Below are 17,181 nucleotides of genomic sequence, written 5' to 3'. Positions count from 1 at the left end.
CACAGATCTCTCACGCTATTTCCTTGATCTAGGTTTATACAATACTGATAAGTGCTTTATAAATGTCAACATTATGGTGCTCACTTGGGCATTTTATTTGAATCTGATCACATTTTCACTTTATTCCCTGTTATTTCTGCCTGCTCTTTTCTCTATATAGGATTCAAAAGCCCCTCAAAAAAATAATAAAAAAAATAAAAATGCCAATCAAACATTAGTCATCTAGTTTTGGTTAGGTTTAAGCAAAAAGATGTCACACTGTACTGTAAGAAAAAAGATTCAAGATTAATCTGCAGGTTTAATTGTAAGCAAGCTGTTTGCAGAATGACGCTGTGACTCTGAGGTGTTTTTATAACATTGCTCTGTTTGTTTGATCTCAACCAATGGCCAGAGTCTGCAGTGAGACTGATATGTATCTGTACATGAGAGAAAACCTAAAAAACCTTTATGAAAACATTACTTTTGTAATTTCATGTTATGCCAACTGCACATATACATGTCACACAATAGTAGTTGCAAATAACAGACCTTGGTCTTCACACTTTGCTCTGAGATCAGTTTCGTTTCCTGGTGTCATTCTCATTAGTGTATAAACAGAATACAGAGAAGAACAAAGAAATACACAGGAAGAACTTTTATCTTTAGCACATAGCCACTGTGTTAAGAGTGTACTGTAGAAGAGCTGCAATGTCTGATGATATTTATCACAATGTTTTCAATACTGAGCAAACAGACAGAATGGAGATGATGGTGGCCATCTATGATAGTGGAGATGACTTACCGACACAGATAGACTCCAATACAAACAAACAACAATCACTTCAATCTACAGGTAATGACTTTCATTTATTTGCCTAAAAATACATAGAAGATTGACAGAATTCTGTCGTCTGTCATCTTCAGGAAGTGAGCGTGTGATGATGAGAAGTTTCAGATCAGTTACAGTGTGTTTGGTGCTGCTGTGTGTTCTTCTACTGACTGCAGTCATAGTGCTGTGTGTCCTCATCAATACAAACAATCAACAGTTTAACATCAAGACCAAAAACCTCACAGAAGAGAGAGACCAGCTACTAACCAACATCACAGAAGAGAGAGACCAGCTACTAACCAACTATACCAAGATCACAGAAGAGAGAGATAAACTAATAATCAAGTACAAGAATATCACTAAACTAAGTGAACAATGTAATCAGAAGATAAATGGACTGTGGGCAGATCTTCATGGTAATGTTGACTATCACTAAAACAAATTTAAAATTGAAAGGATGCAGTTAATACATCTTTCAAGCACTACTAAAAGTTGTAAAGTTCAGTGTGGTCAGAGAAAAGATTTACTGTAGCAGCTGAACTGTTTGTGTTAACAGATGGATGGATTTACTATCAATTTAGATTGTACTTCATTTCAACTGAGGAGAAGAACTGGACTGAGAGCAGAAGTTACTGTAGAGAGAGAGGAGCAGATCTGATCATCATTAACAACAAAGAGGAACAAGTGAGTGAAACAAGTTTTGCACTGTAGCTGCTATTGGTTATGGAAGTTAAAAACTGCTTAACGTTGTATACTTTAAATGTGCTGTGGTTTCATCTTCTCAGGATTTTCTTAAGGATACCTTGGGTAAGGATAGACACTGGATTGGTTTGTCTGACAGTGATGAGGAAGGCAGATGGAAATGGGTTGATGGCAGCGCACTGAACTCTAGGTGAGAAATCACTAAATGTAACTGATTATTATCTAATAAATGATTCTCACAGTCAGTATCATATCACACAGAAAACAACACTGAAGATCTAATGATGATCTGTTGTTTCAGCTTCTGGAGGCCTGGAGAACCCAATGGTGGAAGAGATGAGAACTGTGCTGAGACTTATTCATCAGGGTGGAATGATTTGTCATGTAATACGCCTCTAAAATGGATTTGTGAGAGACATGAATCTTAAATCTACATATAATTTGACTGTATTTAGGATCAATGTGAGTAACATTATATGACGTAACTGATATATTGTGAATATTGCGTTGCAGGCTGTAGTTTTTTGTTGTATAAAGAAGCAACCACTAGCACGAAATACATGTGTTTGATACAGTCTCCAAACTAATGCGTTCAAGGTTATGCTTGTTTTGTTCTCATGTTTTATCTTGTCTTGTTTAGTTCATCATCATTGGTTTACTTATACCCCTGCCTTTGTTCCAGTTCTAAAATGATTAAACAATGCACTGTCACTGTCACTACAGCCGAAACAATAGAGGAGAGTTGTGTTGGCGATCACTAATGATTTGTCTTTGTTTATCGTAGTACTTATGCACTTGTTTTAAGTGTCTGTGACATGAATATACACATACACAAGTTTTTTAGCATTTGTGCTGGTGAATGTGTGAGTGTGTGACCGATCGCTCTGGTGGCAGCTTTTCCTGGTATGGCTCAAGTGGTTAAACAAGGCTCCCCTTCTTAAAGGGACAGTGCACCAAAAAATAAAAATTCTGTCATCATTTTCTCATCCTCATGTTGTTCTAAACCTGTATGAATTATTTATTTCAGATGAACACAAAAGTAAATTTTTTGATAAATAATGGTAAGCACACAGCTGATTTATTTTAAATATTTTTATGTTTACAGCCTCATCTGTAACTAGTTCCACATGAATTTCAAGTTCTAATACATTTATTTAAAATAAATCTTAATTTAAAAAACATATAAAACACATTGGGCCCTATATACACCCAATGCAATGTGAGTATCTTGCGTAGTGCAAGAGTTTTTTGCTAGATTGAGCCCTACGCAGTTATCATGTCCAGCGTCATGTTGTTTAAATAGCACATGCATTTGCGCCCATTTGTGAGTCAATGGCCGGCACTTGAAAACGAGGTGTTTAGGCGCATTGTTGGCAGTTCCTATTTTGAGGCAACTAAATTAGACTACACCACTGACCAACTAAAACCTGGTCTAAAGTCTAAAGTCAATGGCGTTTTTGTGTTGTTATTTAAAGGATTAAATGTAAAAGATTATTTCTGAGTCATAAATGAGGACAGTTTAAAGGACTTTATAAGGTGTGAAGCTGAGATCAGCTGGAAGATCTGTATCACCTGTAGCCTGGTAAGCTGATTGTTTTGCTTTTAAAAAGTGCTAATATTGCGTTTATTTAGAATTTTTTATCCTCCCCAACATATTTATTGTATATGATGACTTTGTACCTTTGGATAGGGTGAGATGAGAAACATTTTTAAATAATATTTTTTTAAAACACTCATGGCGCTGTCCTAGGTTCTGAAGCATTGCTGCTTTCCACATGTTTGTAAATTCTTATCTCCTGTTTGTTACAAATGAAGTATTTTTACTTATGCAAACCTTTTTTTTGGCATTCTTGTAAATTATCCTATCATGCATCTTCCTTTTTAGCAATTAAAACACTGCTTATTTTTCTTATTATTTCTCAATAACTGACAAAACGACTTTTAAAGGGGCATTTCACAAGACTTTTTTAAGATGTCAAATAAATCTTTGGTGTCCCCAGAGTAGGTATTTGATGGTTTAGCTCAAAATATAATAAAGGAAATGTATTATAGCATGTTAACATGCTGTGGTTGTAAAGTGCACATTAAGGGGCGGTATTATCCCCTTATGACATCACAAGGGGAGCCAAATTTCAATGAGCTATTTTTTCACATGCTTGCAGAGAATGGTTTACTAAAACTAAGTTACTGGCTTGATCTTTTTTTTACATTTTCTAGGTTTATAGAAGCACTGGGAACCCAATTTTAGCACTTTAACATAGAGAAAGAGAAGTATGTCCCCTTTAAAGAGAACCAAAGCTTTAATTACAAAATAACCATTTCAATAAATAAAACACAACACATTTTTTTACATCAATTCTAAACTGGTGGTCTTCTTTCTCTGCTTACAGTTTTTCCGCTTACAAACTCTGCCATGTAAATAGGGAATTAGCCTTGGCGCAAGCGCAACTAAAGGGAATGAGAGATGAGACTTTCATTGGTTTATTGCACATTACACCCAAAACACACTCATTGCTCATTACAAGAATAGGAATAACCCTTTAAGACTGTGAAATAGGGCCCATTGAGTCAACCCAAAACATACCCATTGCTCATTACGAGAATGCCGTGCGCTTTAGACCATGCACCTAGATCATTAACATCGGGCCCATGGAGTCAACGGATAAACTTTAAATTACTAAATTTGCATTCGTTTTTCAAAAACCTTTTAGTTGAATTAACTATAAAATTAGTTGAGCAAAGATACTCTTGAAGTTTGAATCAAGTTTGGGCCAACAAAAAAACATAACAATTCAAGTAACACTTTGGGAACAGAAATTGAGTGAATGTAAAATTTCGGTGGAACTAGTTACTAAATAATAATTCATTGAAACGCCTTGAATCTTTTTACAGTGTGGTTAATGTTGCTGTTGCGTAAGGTGTGCATGGTTATCTGATAGTTGGTCAACTCATAGGCCAAAAACATTACTTGATCTTAGATGTTACACATTGACCTCAGACGGTTTTGCTGCTCTTTCTGTTTGAAAAGAGCTCAACAATGCTGCCGGCTGAAACATGTGCTGGAGTACATGCGTTTGACATAAAAGGGTGATATGAAAAGGGAATAAAATAGTATATAAATGAATGATTTAAGAAGAAAATACCATAGTGTCACAGTGTGCAGTCATAGTGCTGTGTGTCCTGATCAATACAAACAATCACCAATGTCACATGTGTGTTTGGCATTTCAAAACATTAATATTGAATTATCCAATAACATGAATTTGTGTGATATCACCAATTAATATCAAGAGAGAGAGACCTTTCTTTAAGTACTACAAAATAAAAAGCATTGCCTCATTGTATGTGCTAAAACATATTTTACAGTAGCTCGCATTATATTTACTTAATTAAAATAACAAGCTGTCACCTCAGTCACCTCAAAGAAAAATACAAAATAAGGAAGTCCTTATTCATCAGAAAAATGTCACAAAAAGTTCATCCAACGGATATCACGTGCCCTTGACCAAATGATACAGCATCTTCTGTAAGTAAAAGCTCAAAGGCAAAACTCTTCACAGCAGTGCAGGACATCTTAAGACAAACCACACAAGAGCAACGTCCAGTGATATTAAATCCAACAGATTAAGGATGGGGAAAAATGACACAGAACATGCTGAAGAGATCTACGCCAATACAGACAATATAAACATTCACAATTTCTACAGAGGAACAGAAGACACCACGAGAAACCAAACATGTCAACGCACAGGTACAGATACTTAATTCATTACTGTAATAAACCTACACATGTCAACAAAATTAATCTGTATATCTGTCATGTTCAGGAAGTGAGCGTGTGAGGAAGAGATGTTACAGATCAGTTTCAGTGTGTTTGGTGCTGCTGTGTGTTCTTCTACTGACTGCAGTCATAGTGCTGTGTGTCCTCATCAATACAAACAATCACCAGTTTAACAACAAGACCACAAACATCACAGAAGAGAGAGATAAATTAATGGCCAAAAACAAAAATATTACTAAACAAATCGAACAACTGAATCAGGAGAAAAATGAGCTGCGGACATGTTTCAATGGTAATCTAGAAATACAACAGAACAACACACATATTAAATAATTTTAAAAAATCTACTAAATATATTTATTATACTAAACAGCAATATAAGTTATGTAATTCAATGTGGCCGTACATAAAGATTCAGCTGATCTGGCTGCCTGGTTGTTTTTACAGATGGATGGATTTACTATAAATTCAGTTTGTACTTCATTTCATCTGAGAAGAAGAACTGGACTGAGAGCAGAAGATACTGTAGAGAGAGAGGAGCAGATCTGATCATCATTAACAACAAAGAGGAACAAGTGAGTGAAACTAATTTTGTAGCTGTGGAGGTCAGTAAAACAAATACTGTAGTCTTTTAATACAAATGTGTTACTTTATATTCTCAGGATTTCATTAAGAATCATTCTGTTAAGGGCGGACACTGGATTGGTTTGTCTGACAGTGATGAGGAGGGCAGATGGAAATGGGTTGATGGCAGCACACTGAACTCTAGGTGAGAAATCATTCAATTTAACTAATTTTGATCTAATAAATGATTGTTACAGTCAGTATCATATCACACAGAAAACAACACTGAAGATCTGATGATGATCTGTTGTTTCAGCTTCTGGAGGTCTGGAGAACCCAATAGCAATGAAGGGGATGAAGACTGTGTTGTGTTTGGGTCAACAGGGTGGGGTGATTACCTATGTGCTCGTACTTTTAAATGGATTTGCGAGAGAAAGATTTTAAAATGAGTTGTTAAATAAATACATTCTTTGCTGCCTTAAATTTTTTGTTTAATCAACTTCAAGTTATAACAACTCAAGATAATTAACAATAAGTTGAAATGACTTGTAAACAAACAAACACAAAAAAATAAGGCAGCAAATTAATTGTGCATTTGTTCTCAAGTTCGCATCTAATATTTACCTCTTATTTAAGTCTTACATAATTCTCGTCACGGAAACATGCAATAGCAAGGCAATGGTAATGCATTATTAAGGTAATGGGGTCACGCGCTGTACATTCTACAGTGTCCATGTGTTATTTCTACCATAGCAAAACTTCCAAGTGTCTGCTTTCAAATGAGACCAAACTTATGCTTTTAGTGCAAAGACTTCATAAACTGTATCTATTTTAGTTTGGCTATGACAGTTTTTGTGGGGGGGTTCGGAAAATGGAATGAGGGCTAACAGGTTAATCATTTTTATATGATGCAAATACATTTTAGTTTTTACTGAATATATTCTAATAAATAAAGCTACGCAGTAAATGTGTTTTTAATATGATGGTTTTAGGTTGTGTGTGTTTGATTTTGTGGATCAATGTGAGTAACATATATAGTAACTGGTATGTTGTGATCATTGTTGTTCAGGCTGTAGTTTATATACAGTATTATTTTATAAAGGAGTAACTAAATATTCTTAATTTTGCGAAATCAGCAGGGTAATCTAATCTCTTTGAATGAAAAATAAAGAGTATGATGCTCGTTCGACCACAAAGAGTTAAATATGTGCTGTAATACTCTTATCAGGAGGATTAAATTACACACATAATTGCTAAACTTAATAATAAAACAGTTTAATAATGTAAATATTGTTGAATTGCTGTTAACCTGTTTATGCGTGTGCATCACTTTACAAGCAACTTCTCTTGTACTTGTTTGATGTCACATGATCTCAGATTTGACACTTTGACCACCGATGTTTCATTTAGTTTTTCTCCAGCTGCTATTAGCACAGATCTCTGATGCCATATCCTGTTTTTTTTTTTCGATACTGAAAAGTGCATTTGATGTGTCAATGTTATGGTGCTCACATGGACAATTTATTTGAATCTGATCACATTTCACGTTATTTTCTACCTGCTTTTTACTCTATTTCTCAAAAAAAGGATTTAAAAGCCCATTAATAAAAGTATGCCAATTAGACAATTAAATTAGTCATATAGTTTTGGTTAAGTTTGAGCAAACAGAGGTCTAACTGTACTGTAAATGTGGTATTATCAAATAAAAAAAGATTCAAGATTAATCTGCAGGTTTAATTGTAAGCAAGCTGTTTGCAGAATGACACTGCGACTCTGAGGTGTTTTTATAACATTGATCTGTTTGTTTGACCTCAACCAATGCAGTGAGACTGATCTGTACCTGTACATGAGAGAAAACTTAAGAAACCTTTATGAAAACATTATTTTTTTATTTCATGTTATGCTAACTGCACAGAGATACATGTCACACCCTAGTAGTTGCACATAACAGATCTTAACTATCAGGTCAGTTCCGTTTCCTTGCGTCATTCTCATGAGTGTAAAAACAGAAGACAGAGAAGAACAAAGAAATACACAGGAAGAACTTTTATCTTTAGCACATATTCATTGTGTTAAGAGCGTATACGAGCTGCAATGTCTGATGATATTTATAACAATGTGCTCAATACTGAAAATCAGGGAACAGACAGAGTGGAGATGATGGTGGACATCTATGAGAGTGGAGACGACTTACGGACACAGATAGACTCCAATCCAAACAGACAACAACCACTTCAGTCTACAGGTAATGACTTTCATTTATTGGCCTAAAGACAAAAAACAAATAATGTATAAAATTCTGTCATCCGTCATCTTCAGGAAGTGAGCGTGTGATGAACAGAAGTTACAGATCAGTTACAGTGTGTTTGGTGCTGCTGTGTGTTCTTCTAGTGACTGCAGTCATAGTGCTGTGTGTCCTCATCAATACAAACAATCACCAGTTTAACATCAAGACCAAAAACATCACAGAAGAGAGAGACCAGCTACTAACCAAATATACCAAACTTACAGAAGAGAAAGACCAGCTACTAACCAACAATACCAACCTCACAAAAGAGAGAGATAAATTAATTGCCAAGTACAATAATTTCACTAAACTAAGTGAACAATGGAATGAGAAGATAAATGGACTGTTGACAGGTATTATGGTAATGTTGACTATATCTAGAGCACAAATATTTAAAATTGAACATCTAAATAAACCTTTTAAACACCACTGGCCTGTTAACAGATGGATGGATTAACTATAAATTCAGTTTCTACTTCATTTCATCTGAGAAGAAGAGCTGGACTGAGAGCAGACAATACTGTAGAGAGAGAGGAGCAGATCTGATCATCATTAACAACAAAGAGGAACAAGTGAGATGTGTGTGTGTGGGGGGGGTGTATTAGTACAAGTATACACAGCTGTTTATTCTTTTCTTATTTATGTTTTTCTTCTCAGGATTTGTTTAAGAATAGATCTGAGCCAAACAGCATTTGGATTGGTTTGTCTGACATTGATGAGGAGGGCAAATGGAAATGGGTTGATAACAGCACACTGACCACTAGGTGAGAAATCACTAAATTTAACTGATTATTATCCAATAAATGATTCTCACATTCAGTATCATATCACAAAAAACAACACTGAAGATCTAATGATTATCTGTTGTTTCAGCTTCTGGGACATCGAAAAAGAGCCCAATGGTGGTAGAGGAGAGAACTGTGTTGTGTCTTATGCACCAGGATGGGCTGATTACCCCTGTACTAATAGTTTTAAATGGATCTGTGAGAAAACATTTTTCTAATAAGTTGTGAAATATATGTTAATTCAGTAAATTGTGAACACACATGAGTTCATCTGTGCAAGCTTAAAATCTGATGACAATATGTAATCTAAGTCAAATGTATACTTATTAGAAGAAAATGGGACAGATTTACAAAACAGGGGAAATTAGCATGAGAGCACAATTTTAATAAAGCACCAATTGGAGTAAAAATTTCTGTGGATGATTTACTGTCAAGCCACAAATTAAAAAAGTGCAAACCTTAGTAAATCGCTTTGTTTAACTTATTGTTTATTTATTTTTATATTGTGATTATGCAAATAAGCTTTTGTTTTAAAATATATATTGTAATAAATGTGTTTTTTATTTGATTGTGTTATGTTTTGTCTGTTTCTGGGCAGTAACATACTGTATGAAGTACGCAAAACAAGTACTACAGTTCAGGCTATAGTTGTAAACAGTATTAGTGTATAAAAATGGCATGAGTTTGGTAGCTATATATCTGTGCTGAATATTATTAAAATAATAATAATATTAATACATTTAATTTGTTAATGGCGCCTTTCAAGACACCCAAGCAAACCTTACAGAATTAAAATAGAAAAAATACCATAAATAATAACTAAGAAAAAACATTGAGACCATCTTTGTATTTGATAATTTCCAGGGAACATCCCTCCATGTGCCACTGATCATAAAAACTGCTGAAACAACCAAACTGATGCCAATGGTTGAGGCGGTGCTTAATTTGTAAGTCTGTTTAGTGCCTTTACTTTAGGATATGATATGAACAGACCAAAATGTACCGTGTATTTCAGCCATTAGCGAGTATTATTACACGGCTCTATGGAATGCTTGATTCTGATTGGTCAGTTGAGGCATTTGCAGGTTCGTTCTTTTTAAATAATAACCGCTCCAAAATAATAACGCATAGCCGGACTACTTGCACGAGTAAATTCGCTCCGCGCCAATAAAGATCAATAAAGATTACTGTCTGTTTGGCGCCATCTTGTGACAAACACTCGACAACCACGACAAGACACAGAGAGCTTACTGAGACTGAACTTGACAAAATAGAGCATGACAGCTACGAAGCCAACACACAAAAAAATACAGAATGGGCATTAAAACTTCTCAAAGACTGGCTAAAAGAGAAAAAATGGAGACAGACAAGTATGAAGCAGAGGATCTTAATAAGGTATTACGATCATTTTATGCATCTGTGCAAAGTATGGAAGGATAAAAATGTTAATTTAAAACAATTATGCCAATAAAATGTTTAAAATTCATATTCATGTCCTCCGCTTCGCGTCGGGTCCTGATCACACTGTCGGGGCTTATTTCCCAATAACTACCGGCTGCCTCTACATTATCCCTTACATAAAGGAGCAAAAATATTTTCCTAATTTTGCTAAAAGCACAACATTCTGTTTTTATTGGGCATGGAGACACACACACACACACACAAAAAAAACTAGACACTTTAACATTTTAAATTATGTATAAATCATATCTGTATGTCCAAAATCAGTAGAGTAATCTAAATCTCTTTGTGGAGTGATTGAAAAATAAAGAGTATGCAGCTCGTTCGACCACAGAGAGTTAAATATGTGTTGTGATACTCTTATCAGGATGATTAATCACATAATTCTTTATAATTCATAAATTTGTAAATTTATCTGAATGACCCTTTTAAAAAATTATGTAAAATAGATCTGTGCAAAAGTGATATTTCATACTGATATACAATTTGTATAATTTATGTTTTGCTTTATTACAGATTGTGTTTTAAAATCACTTTGCACTACTATGAAATTATCTTAATAATAAAGGCATTAAGCAAATGAATATGTTTCTATTCTGTGTATGGCCTGGTCAGTAACTATGCACTGTCACTTTAACTGAGTGTGGAAAGATGAAATGCTATTGGTCGAGCCAGTGTTGAACTGAAAGTGTGCTTGGTGTCCTAAGACCATTATGAGTTTAATGTCTGCCACCTTAGATCACTTCATGTGTCTGCAGCAGGACCTTCATGACACATGGATATCAATTTCTACACACATATTGTGACACATATATAAATTACACAAATAATTGTTTACATAAATAATAAAGCAATATTATTATAATGTAAATATTATTGAATTGCTGATAACCTGTTTGTGTGTGCATCACTTTACAAGCACCTTCTCTTGTACTTGTTTGATGTCACATGATCTTAGATTTGACCCATTGACCACCGATGTTTCATTTTGTTTTTCTCCAGCTGCAATTAGCACAGAACTTTGACGCATATCCTCCATTTTTTTTTTTCTTTTACAATACTGATAAGTGCTTTTGATGTGTCAATGTTATGGTGCTCACATGGACAATTTATTTGAATCTGATCACATTTTCACTTTATTCCCTGTTTTTTTCTGCCTGCTTTTTACTCTATTTATAGGATTCAAAAGTCCATTGATAAAAATATGTCAATTAAACATTATTCATATAGTTTTGGTTAGGATTGAGCAAAAATATGTCTAACTGTACTTTAAACGTGGTATTATCAAAGTCTGCAGTGAGACTGATCTGTATCTGTACTTGAGAAAAAATTTAAGAAACCTTTATGAAAACATTATTTTGTAAGTTTCATTTATGCTAACTGCACATAGATACATGTTACACACTAGTAGTTACACAATAAACAGATCTTGGTCTTCGCCTATTGGTCTCAGAGCAGTTCCTTTTCCGTGAGTCATTCTCATCAGTGTAAAAACAGAAGACAGAGAAGAACAGAAATACACAGGAGGAACTTTTATCTTTAGCAGATATTCACCGTGTTAAGAGTGTACTGTAGATGTGCTGCAATGTCTGATGATATTTATTTCAATGTGCTCAACAATGAGATTCAGGGATCAGACAGAGAGGAGATGACAGTGGTCATCTATGAGAGTAGAAAAGACTTCAGGAGACAGACGGACTCAAATACAAACAGACAACAACCACTTCAGTCTACAGGTAATGACTTTCATTTATTGCCATTAACACAAAAAACATGTCTAAAATTCTGTCGTCTGTCATCTTCAGGAAGTGAGCGTGTTACGATGAAAAGTTACAGATCAGTTACAGTGTTTTTGGTGCTGCTGTGTGTTCTTCTACTGACTGCAGTCATAGTGCTGTGTGACCTCATCAATACAAACAATCACCAGTTTAACATCAAGACCAAAAACATCACAGAAGAGAGAGATAAATTAATTGCCAAGTACAATAATATCTCTAAACTAAGTGAAGAATGGAATCAGAAGATAAATGGACTGTGGACAGGTCTTTATGGTAATGTTGACTATATCTAGAGCACAAATATTTAAAATTGAACATCTAAATAAATCTTTTAAACACAACTGGCCTATAAGTTGTAAAGTTAAGTGTGGTCAGAGTAAAGATTTACTGTAGCAGCTGAACTGTTTGTGTTTACAGATGGATGGATTTATTATCAATCCAGTTTGTACTTCATTTCATCTGAGAAGAAGAGCTGGACTGAGAGCAGAAGATACTGTAGAGAGAGAGGAGCAGATCTGATCATCATTAACAACAAAGAGGAACAAGTGAGTGAAAGATGTGTGTGTGTGTGTGGGGGGGTATAAGTACAACTATATGCACTTATTTATTCTTTTCTTAAGGATTTGTTTAAGAATAGGTCGGCACCAGACAGCATCTGGATTGGTCTGACTGACATTGATGAGGAGGGCAGATGGAAATGGGTTGATGGCAGCACACTGACCACTAGGTGAGAAATCACTAAATTTAACTGATTATTATCCAATAAATGATTCTCACATTCAGTATCATATCACACAGAAAACAACACTGAAGATCTAATGATGATCTGTTGTTTCAGCTTCTGGGACATCGAAAAAGAGCCCAATGGTGGTAGAGGAGAGAACTGTGCTGTGTCTTATGCACCAGGATGGGCTGATATGCCCTGTACTCATACTTTTAAATGGATCTGTGAGAAAACATTTTCTAATAAGTTGTGAAATACATGTTAATTCAGTAAATTGTGAACACACAAGAGTCCATCTGCACAAGCTAAAATCTGATGACAATATATAATCTAAGTCAAACATATACTTATTAGATGGGAATGGGACAGATTTACAAAACAGGGCAAATTAGCATGAAATTGGAGTGAACATTTCTGTGGGTGATTTACTGTCAAGCCACACATGAAAAAAGTGCAAACCTTAATAAATCACTTTGTTTAATTCATTTAAATACTCTCCAACCTTAAATGTTTTGTTTTTGGGTGTTTGCGCTGGCTGTTACTGTAGTAAATCTATCCTACTGTATATCTTCAACAGAAAAACTTCTGTTTAATTTGTTTTATATTGTGATTATGCAAATACTCTTTTGTTTTAAAATATATATTTTAATAAATGTGTTTTTTATTTGATTGTATTGTGTTTTGTGTGTCTGAGCAGTAACATACTGTATGAAGTACAGAAAACAAGTACTACAGTTCAGGCTATAGTTGTAAACAGTATTAGTGTATAAAGAAGCAACTAGGCCTACTTGATAAAAATATAATGTGTTTGGTAGCTATATATCTGTGCTGATTATTATTAAAATAATAATAATAATACATTTCATTTGTTAATGGCGCCTTTCAAGACACCCAAGTAATCCTTACAGAATTAAAATAGAAAAAATACCATAAATAATAACTAAGAAAAAACATCGAGACCATCTTTGTATTTGATAATTTCCAGGGAACATCCCTCCATTTGCCACTGATCATAAAAACTGCTGAAACAACCAAACTGATGCCATTGGTTGAGGCGGTGTTTAATTTCTAAGTCTGTTTAGTGCCTTTACTTTAGGATATGATATGAACAGACCAAAGTGTACCGTGTATTTTGGCCATTAGCGAGTAATAACAAGGTTATTGATCTCAGATGGTGCGATCTCGGGCCGAACCAAATACAGAAAGTTCTCCACATGTTTGAGCCAATGGCTTCCGTCATGACCTGAGCCAAGTGTTATATTGTGGGTTAACAACAAACAAGGCAATCTTGGTCTGTTGCAGAGATTCGCTGAACGTTTGAGCTAATGATTTTAGAAATGCATAGCTGTCCTCCACACACACAAATAGTGATGGCTCTGTTGCGTAATTTTGCGTTAAAGCAAAGAAACTTTGCAAAGACGTACTTAGTTTATCTCCATATCTTGCTAGCTTCGCTCTTCCTGTCAGGCTGGTTGTCGTGGAAACATGGAGGGTGGTCATGAGATGGTAAGAGCTGTCAGAGACCAATGACAGTGCTGACCGTTGTCACATGGTGTACGGTGGGGCGTTTCGACTACGGTAAAAACAACATATATGAACACGGACCGCACTAACTGAAAATTATAAAAAAAAATGATGTGCACCAACATGTGTGAAAACACCCTCAGAAAAAATTCATCCAACGGATATCACATGCCCTTGACCAAATGATAAAGTATCTTGCGTAAGTAAAAGCTGAAAGGCAGAACTCTTCACAGCGGTGCAGGACATCTTAACATAAACCACACAAGAGCAACGTCCAGTGATATTAAATCCAACAGATTAAGGATGGCGAAAAATACTTCTGATGATAGGAACTTTTCTAGGATGAAGACTTTTGAAAAGAATCCTATCTATGCCAATGTAGATGATATAAACCTTCACAATGTATGTACAAGAACAGACGACTCGGACACAACGAGAAACGAAAGTTTCCATCACACAGGTACATAGACTCAATTTTTATAATAATAAACATTAACATTTTCAGTAAAATCTGAATTTTATTAATCTGCATATCTGTCATTATCAGGAAGAAAGCGTCTGATGAACAGAAGTTACAGATCAGTTTCAGTGTGTTTGGTGCTGCTGTATGTTCTTCTACTGACTGCAGTCATAGTGCTGTGTGTCCTCATCAATACAAACAAACTCACAGAAGAAAGAGATGAATTAGTAGCCAAAAACAAAAATATTACTAAACAAATTGAACAACTGAATCAGGAGAAAAATGAGCTGCGGACATGTTTTAATGGTAATCTAGAAATACAACAGAACAACACACATATTAAATATTTAAAAAAATCTACTAAATCTATTTTGTATACTGAACAGCACTATAAGTTATGTAGTGGCCGTACATAAAGATTCAGCTGAACTGCCTGCCTGGTTGTGTTTACAGATGGATGGATTAACTATCAATTCAGTTTGTACTTCATTTCATCTGAGAAGAAGAACTGGACTGAGAGCAGAAGTTACTGTAGAGAGAGAAGAGCAGATCTGATCATCATTAACAACAAAGACGAACAAGTGAGTGAAACAAGTTTTGTAGCTGTGGAGGTCAGTAAAACAAATACTGTAGTCTTTTAATACAAATGTGTTACTTTATATTCTCAGGATTTCATTAAGAATCATTCTATTAAGGGCGGACACTGGATTGGTCTGACTGACAGTGAGGAGGAGGGCAGATGGAAATGGGTTGATGGCAGCACACTGTCTCTTTGTGGAGTGATTGAAATATAAAGAGTATGCGGTTCGTTCGACCACAGAGAGTTAAATAAGTGCTGTAATACTCTTATTGCGATGATTAATCACATAATTCTTTATAATTCATAATTCTTGTAATTTTATCTGAATATTTCTTTTTTAAATAAATGTATGAAAAATATATCTGTGTAAAATGGATATTTATTCTGTTGCTTTTATACAACAGTTCGACGGCACACGTTTGAAAAAAACTAGAAAAACAACAACGGAGTTATTTTAAAAGCCTCTTTGTTTGGGAACTAATTTCTTCCGCCACGGATTTGAGAGCGGCCAGAATGACAGGTAACACTTTCGGCTGCTTTGAATCTCATAATAACTCAACGGACGGAATAGCCGTTTCTTTATATTAATGTTTCTTGGTCACAAAGTGTAGTTTTAAGATTAGTTAAGTCGAAAATATATATGTATTATATCTAAATCTGCAGTCTATTAGTAAAGATAGCGCCTGTTTGAACGTTTGCTTAGCAAGATTCGGTACGAGAACCAGAGCATGCGCGGACGCTGACCACCGCCCATGGGCTACATCTCTGACAGGGATTCCCTGGCTCTGATATTGGCATTGTCTGTGTCAAAATGGTCAAAAATGAGATCAAATCAGCACTATTTGGTGTTCTGATGAAACTATTACTTGGCTTCTTATTCATATTTAGTGTCTTTTGTGTTGTTATTGTTTTGGCGCGAGGTAAAAGTTAATAAAACTATACTTATTTAATGTTACTATTGCTTTCCCATTTAATCTTAACGCGAAACGAGCACTCGATTATTATTAGACTTTGTTCTGGTCAGTACTATATAAAACTGTTTTTATAAGTGTCAGAGAGATGTTTTTGCATGCTGCTTATAAATATATCAGTGGCAGTGCTGGGCAAGCTACTTGGAAAATGTAGTGAGCTAAGCTACCAGCTACTTCACATTAAATGAAGCTTCACTACACTGAAGCTACCCCCCTGGGAAATGTAGCAAGCTAAGCTACATCAATAGTAGCTTGCTACATCCAAGCTACTTTTTTATTTTTAACCAGTTTTATTATGTAATTATTTATTCAGTTTCCATTTAGCATTTTGGTAATTATAGGCTATACAAGCATAATGTAGGCCTAGGTACTTCACATTATGGGGCGGTTTGCTGGACAGGTCTTATCCTACTCCCACAATAAAATGCATGTTTGAGCTGCCTTAATTTAAAAAACCCTGGCCCTGACATATCTTAACACAGGGGTCTCCAAACGTGGTGCCCGCGGGCAGCAGGTAGCCTGCACAGAGTCTGTGAGGTGCCCGCCAAAGCACATTCTATTTATAGTTTCAATTGTAATATTTATTAAATAAATGATCAATGTCCACATTTAAAAGCTGCGGTGCTTACCTGCAGTTCCACAGTGTTTTCGCGTTCTGAGAAGAGAGATAGCTCCAGAAAAAAAGTATTGTTTACATCCCTCTTTCCAAGTGTTAATCGTCCACACGATGTGACAAGACATTAATCCCATTAAGTT

The 17,181-nt window shown here is 35.2% G+C and overlaps 2 protein-coding genes and 1 pseudogene across 4 annotated transcripts in view; 2 read left to right on the top strand and 1 right to left on the bottom strand.

The window, feature by feature from the left end:
* cadm2a (cell adhesion molecule 2a) overlaps positions 1 to 17,181 on the bottom strand; it is a 679,060-nt gene that overhangs the window by 304,842 nt on the left and 357,037 nt on the right. The window lies entirely within an intron of this gene.
* Positions 5,141 to 6,553, top strand: LOC141282884 (CD209 antigen-like protein C). Its single transcript, XM_073815965.1, has 5 exons — positions 5,141 to 5,261; positions 5,338 to 5,583; positions 5,739 to 5,866; positions 5,954 to 6,060; positions 6,172 to 6,553. The coding sequence occupies exons 1-5, from the start codon at positions 5,141 to 5,143 to the stop codon at positions 6,302 to 6,304; spliced, it is 735 nt and encodes a 244-aa protein (XP_073672066.1). The 3' UTR covers positions 6,305 to 6,553.
* Positions 7,950 to 9,374, top strand: LOC141282883 (uncharacterized; annotated as a pseudogene).

This window comes from Paramisgurnus dabryanus, chromosome 10 (assembly GCF_030506205.2).
Source record: "Paramisgurnus dabryanus chromosome 10, PD_genome_1.1, whole genome shotgun sequence".
In the NCBI taxonomy this organism is placed as follows: Eukaryota; Metazoa; Chordata; class Actinopteri; order Cypriniformes; family Cobitidae; genus Paramisgurnus; species Paramisgurnus dabryanus.
This window is presented reverse-complemented; position numbering and strand designations above follow the sequence as displayed.

What these genes read in the sequence shown, in the direction of transcription:
- LOC141282884 (XM_073815965.1), top strand. Translation starts at nt 5,141, where the DNA reads ATGGGGAAAAATGACACAGAACATGCTGAAGAGATCTACGCCAATACA. An exon ending in CCAAACATGTCAACGCACAG is followed by an intron (nt 5,262 to 5,337) that starts GTACAGATACTT and finishes TGTCATGTTCAG; the next exon opens with GAAGTGAGCGTGTGAGGAAG. An exon ending in GCTGCGGACATGTTTCAATG is followed by an intron (nt 5,584 to 5,738) that starts GTAATCTAGAAA and finishes TTGTTTTTACAG; the next exon opens with ATGGATGGATTTACTATAAA.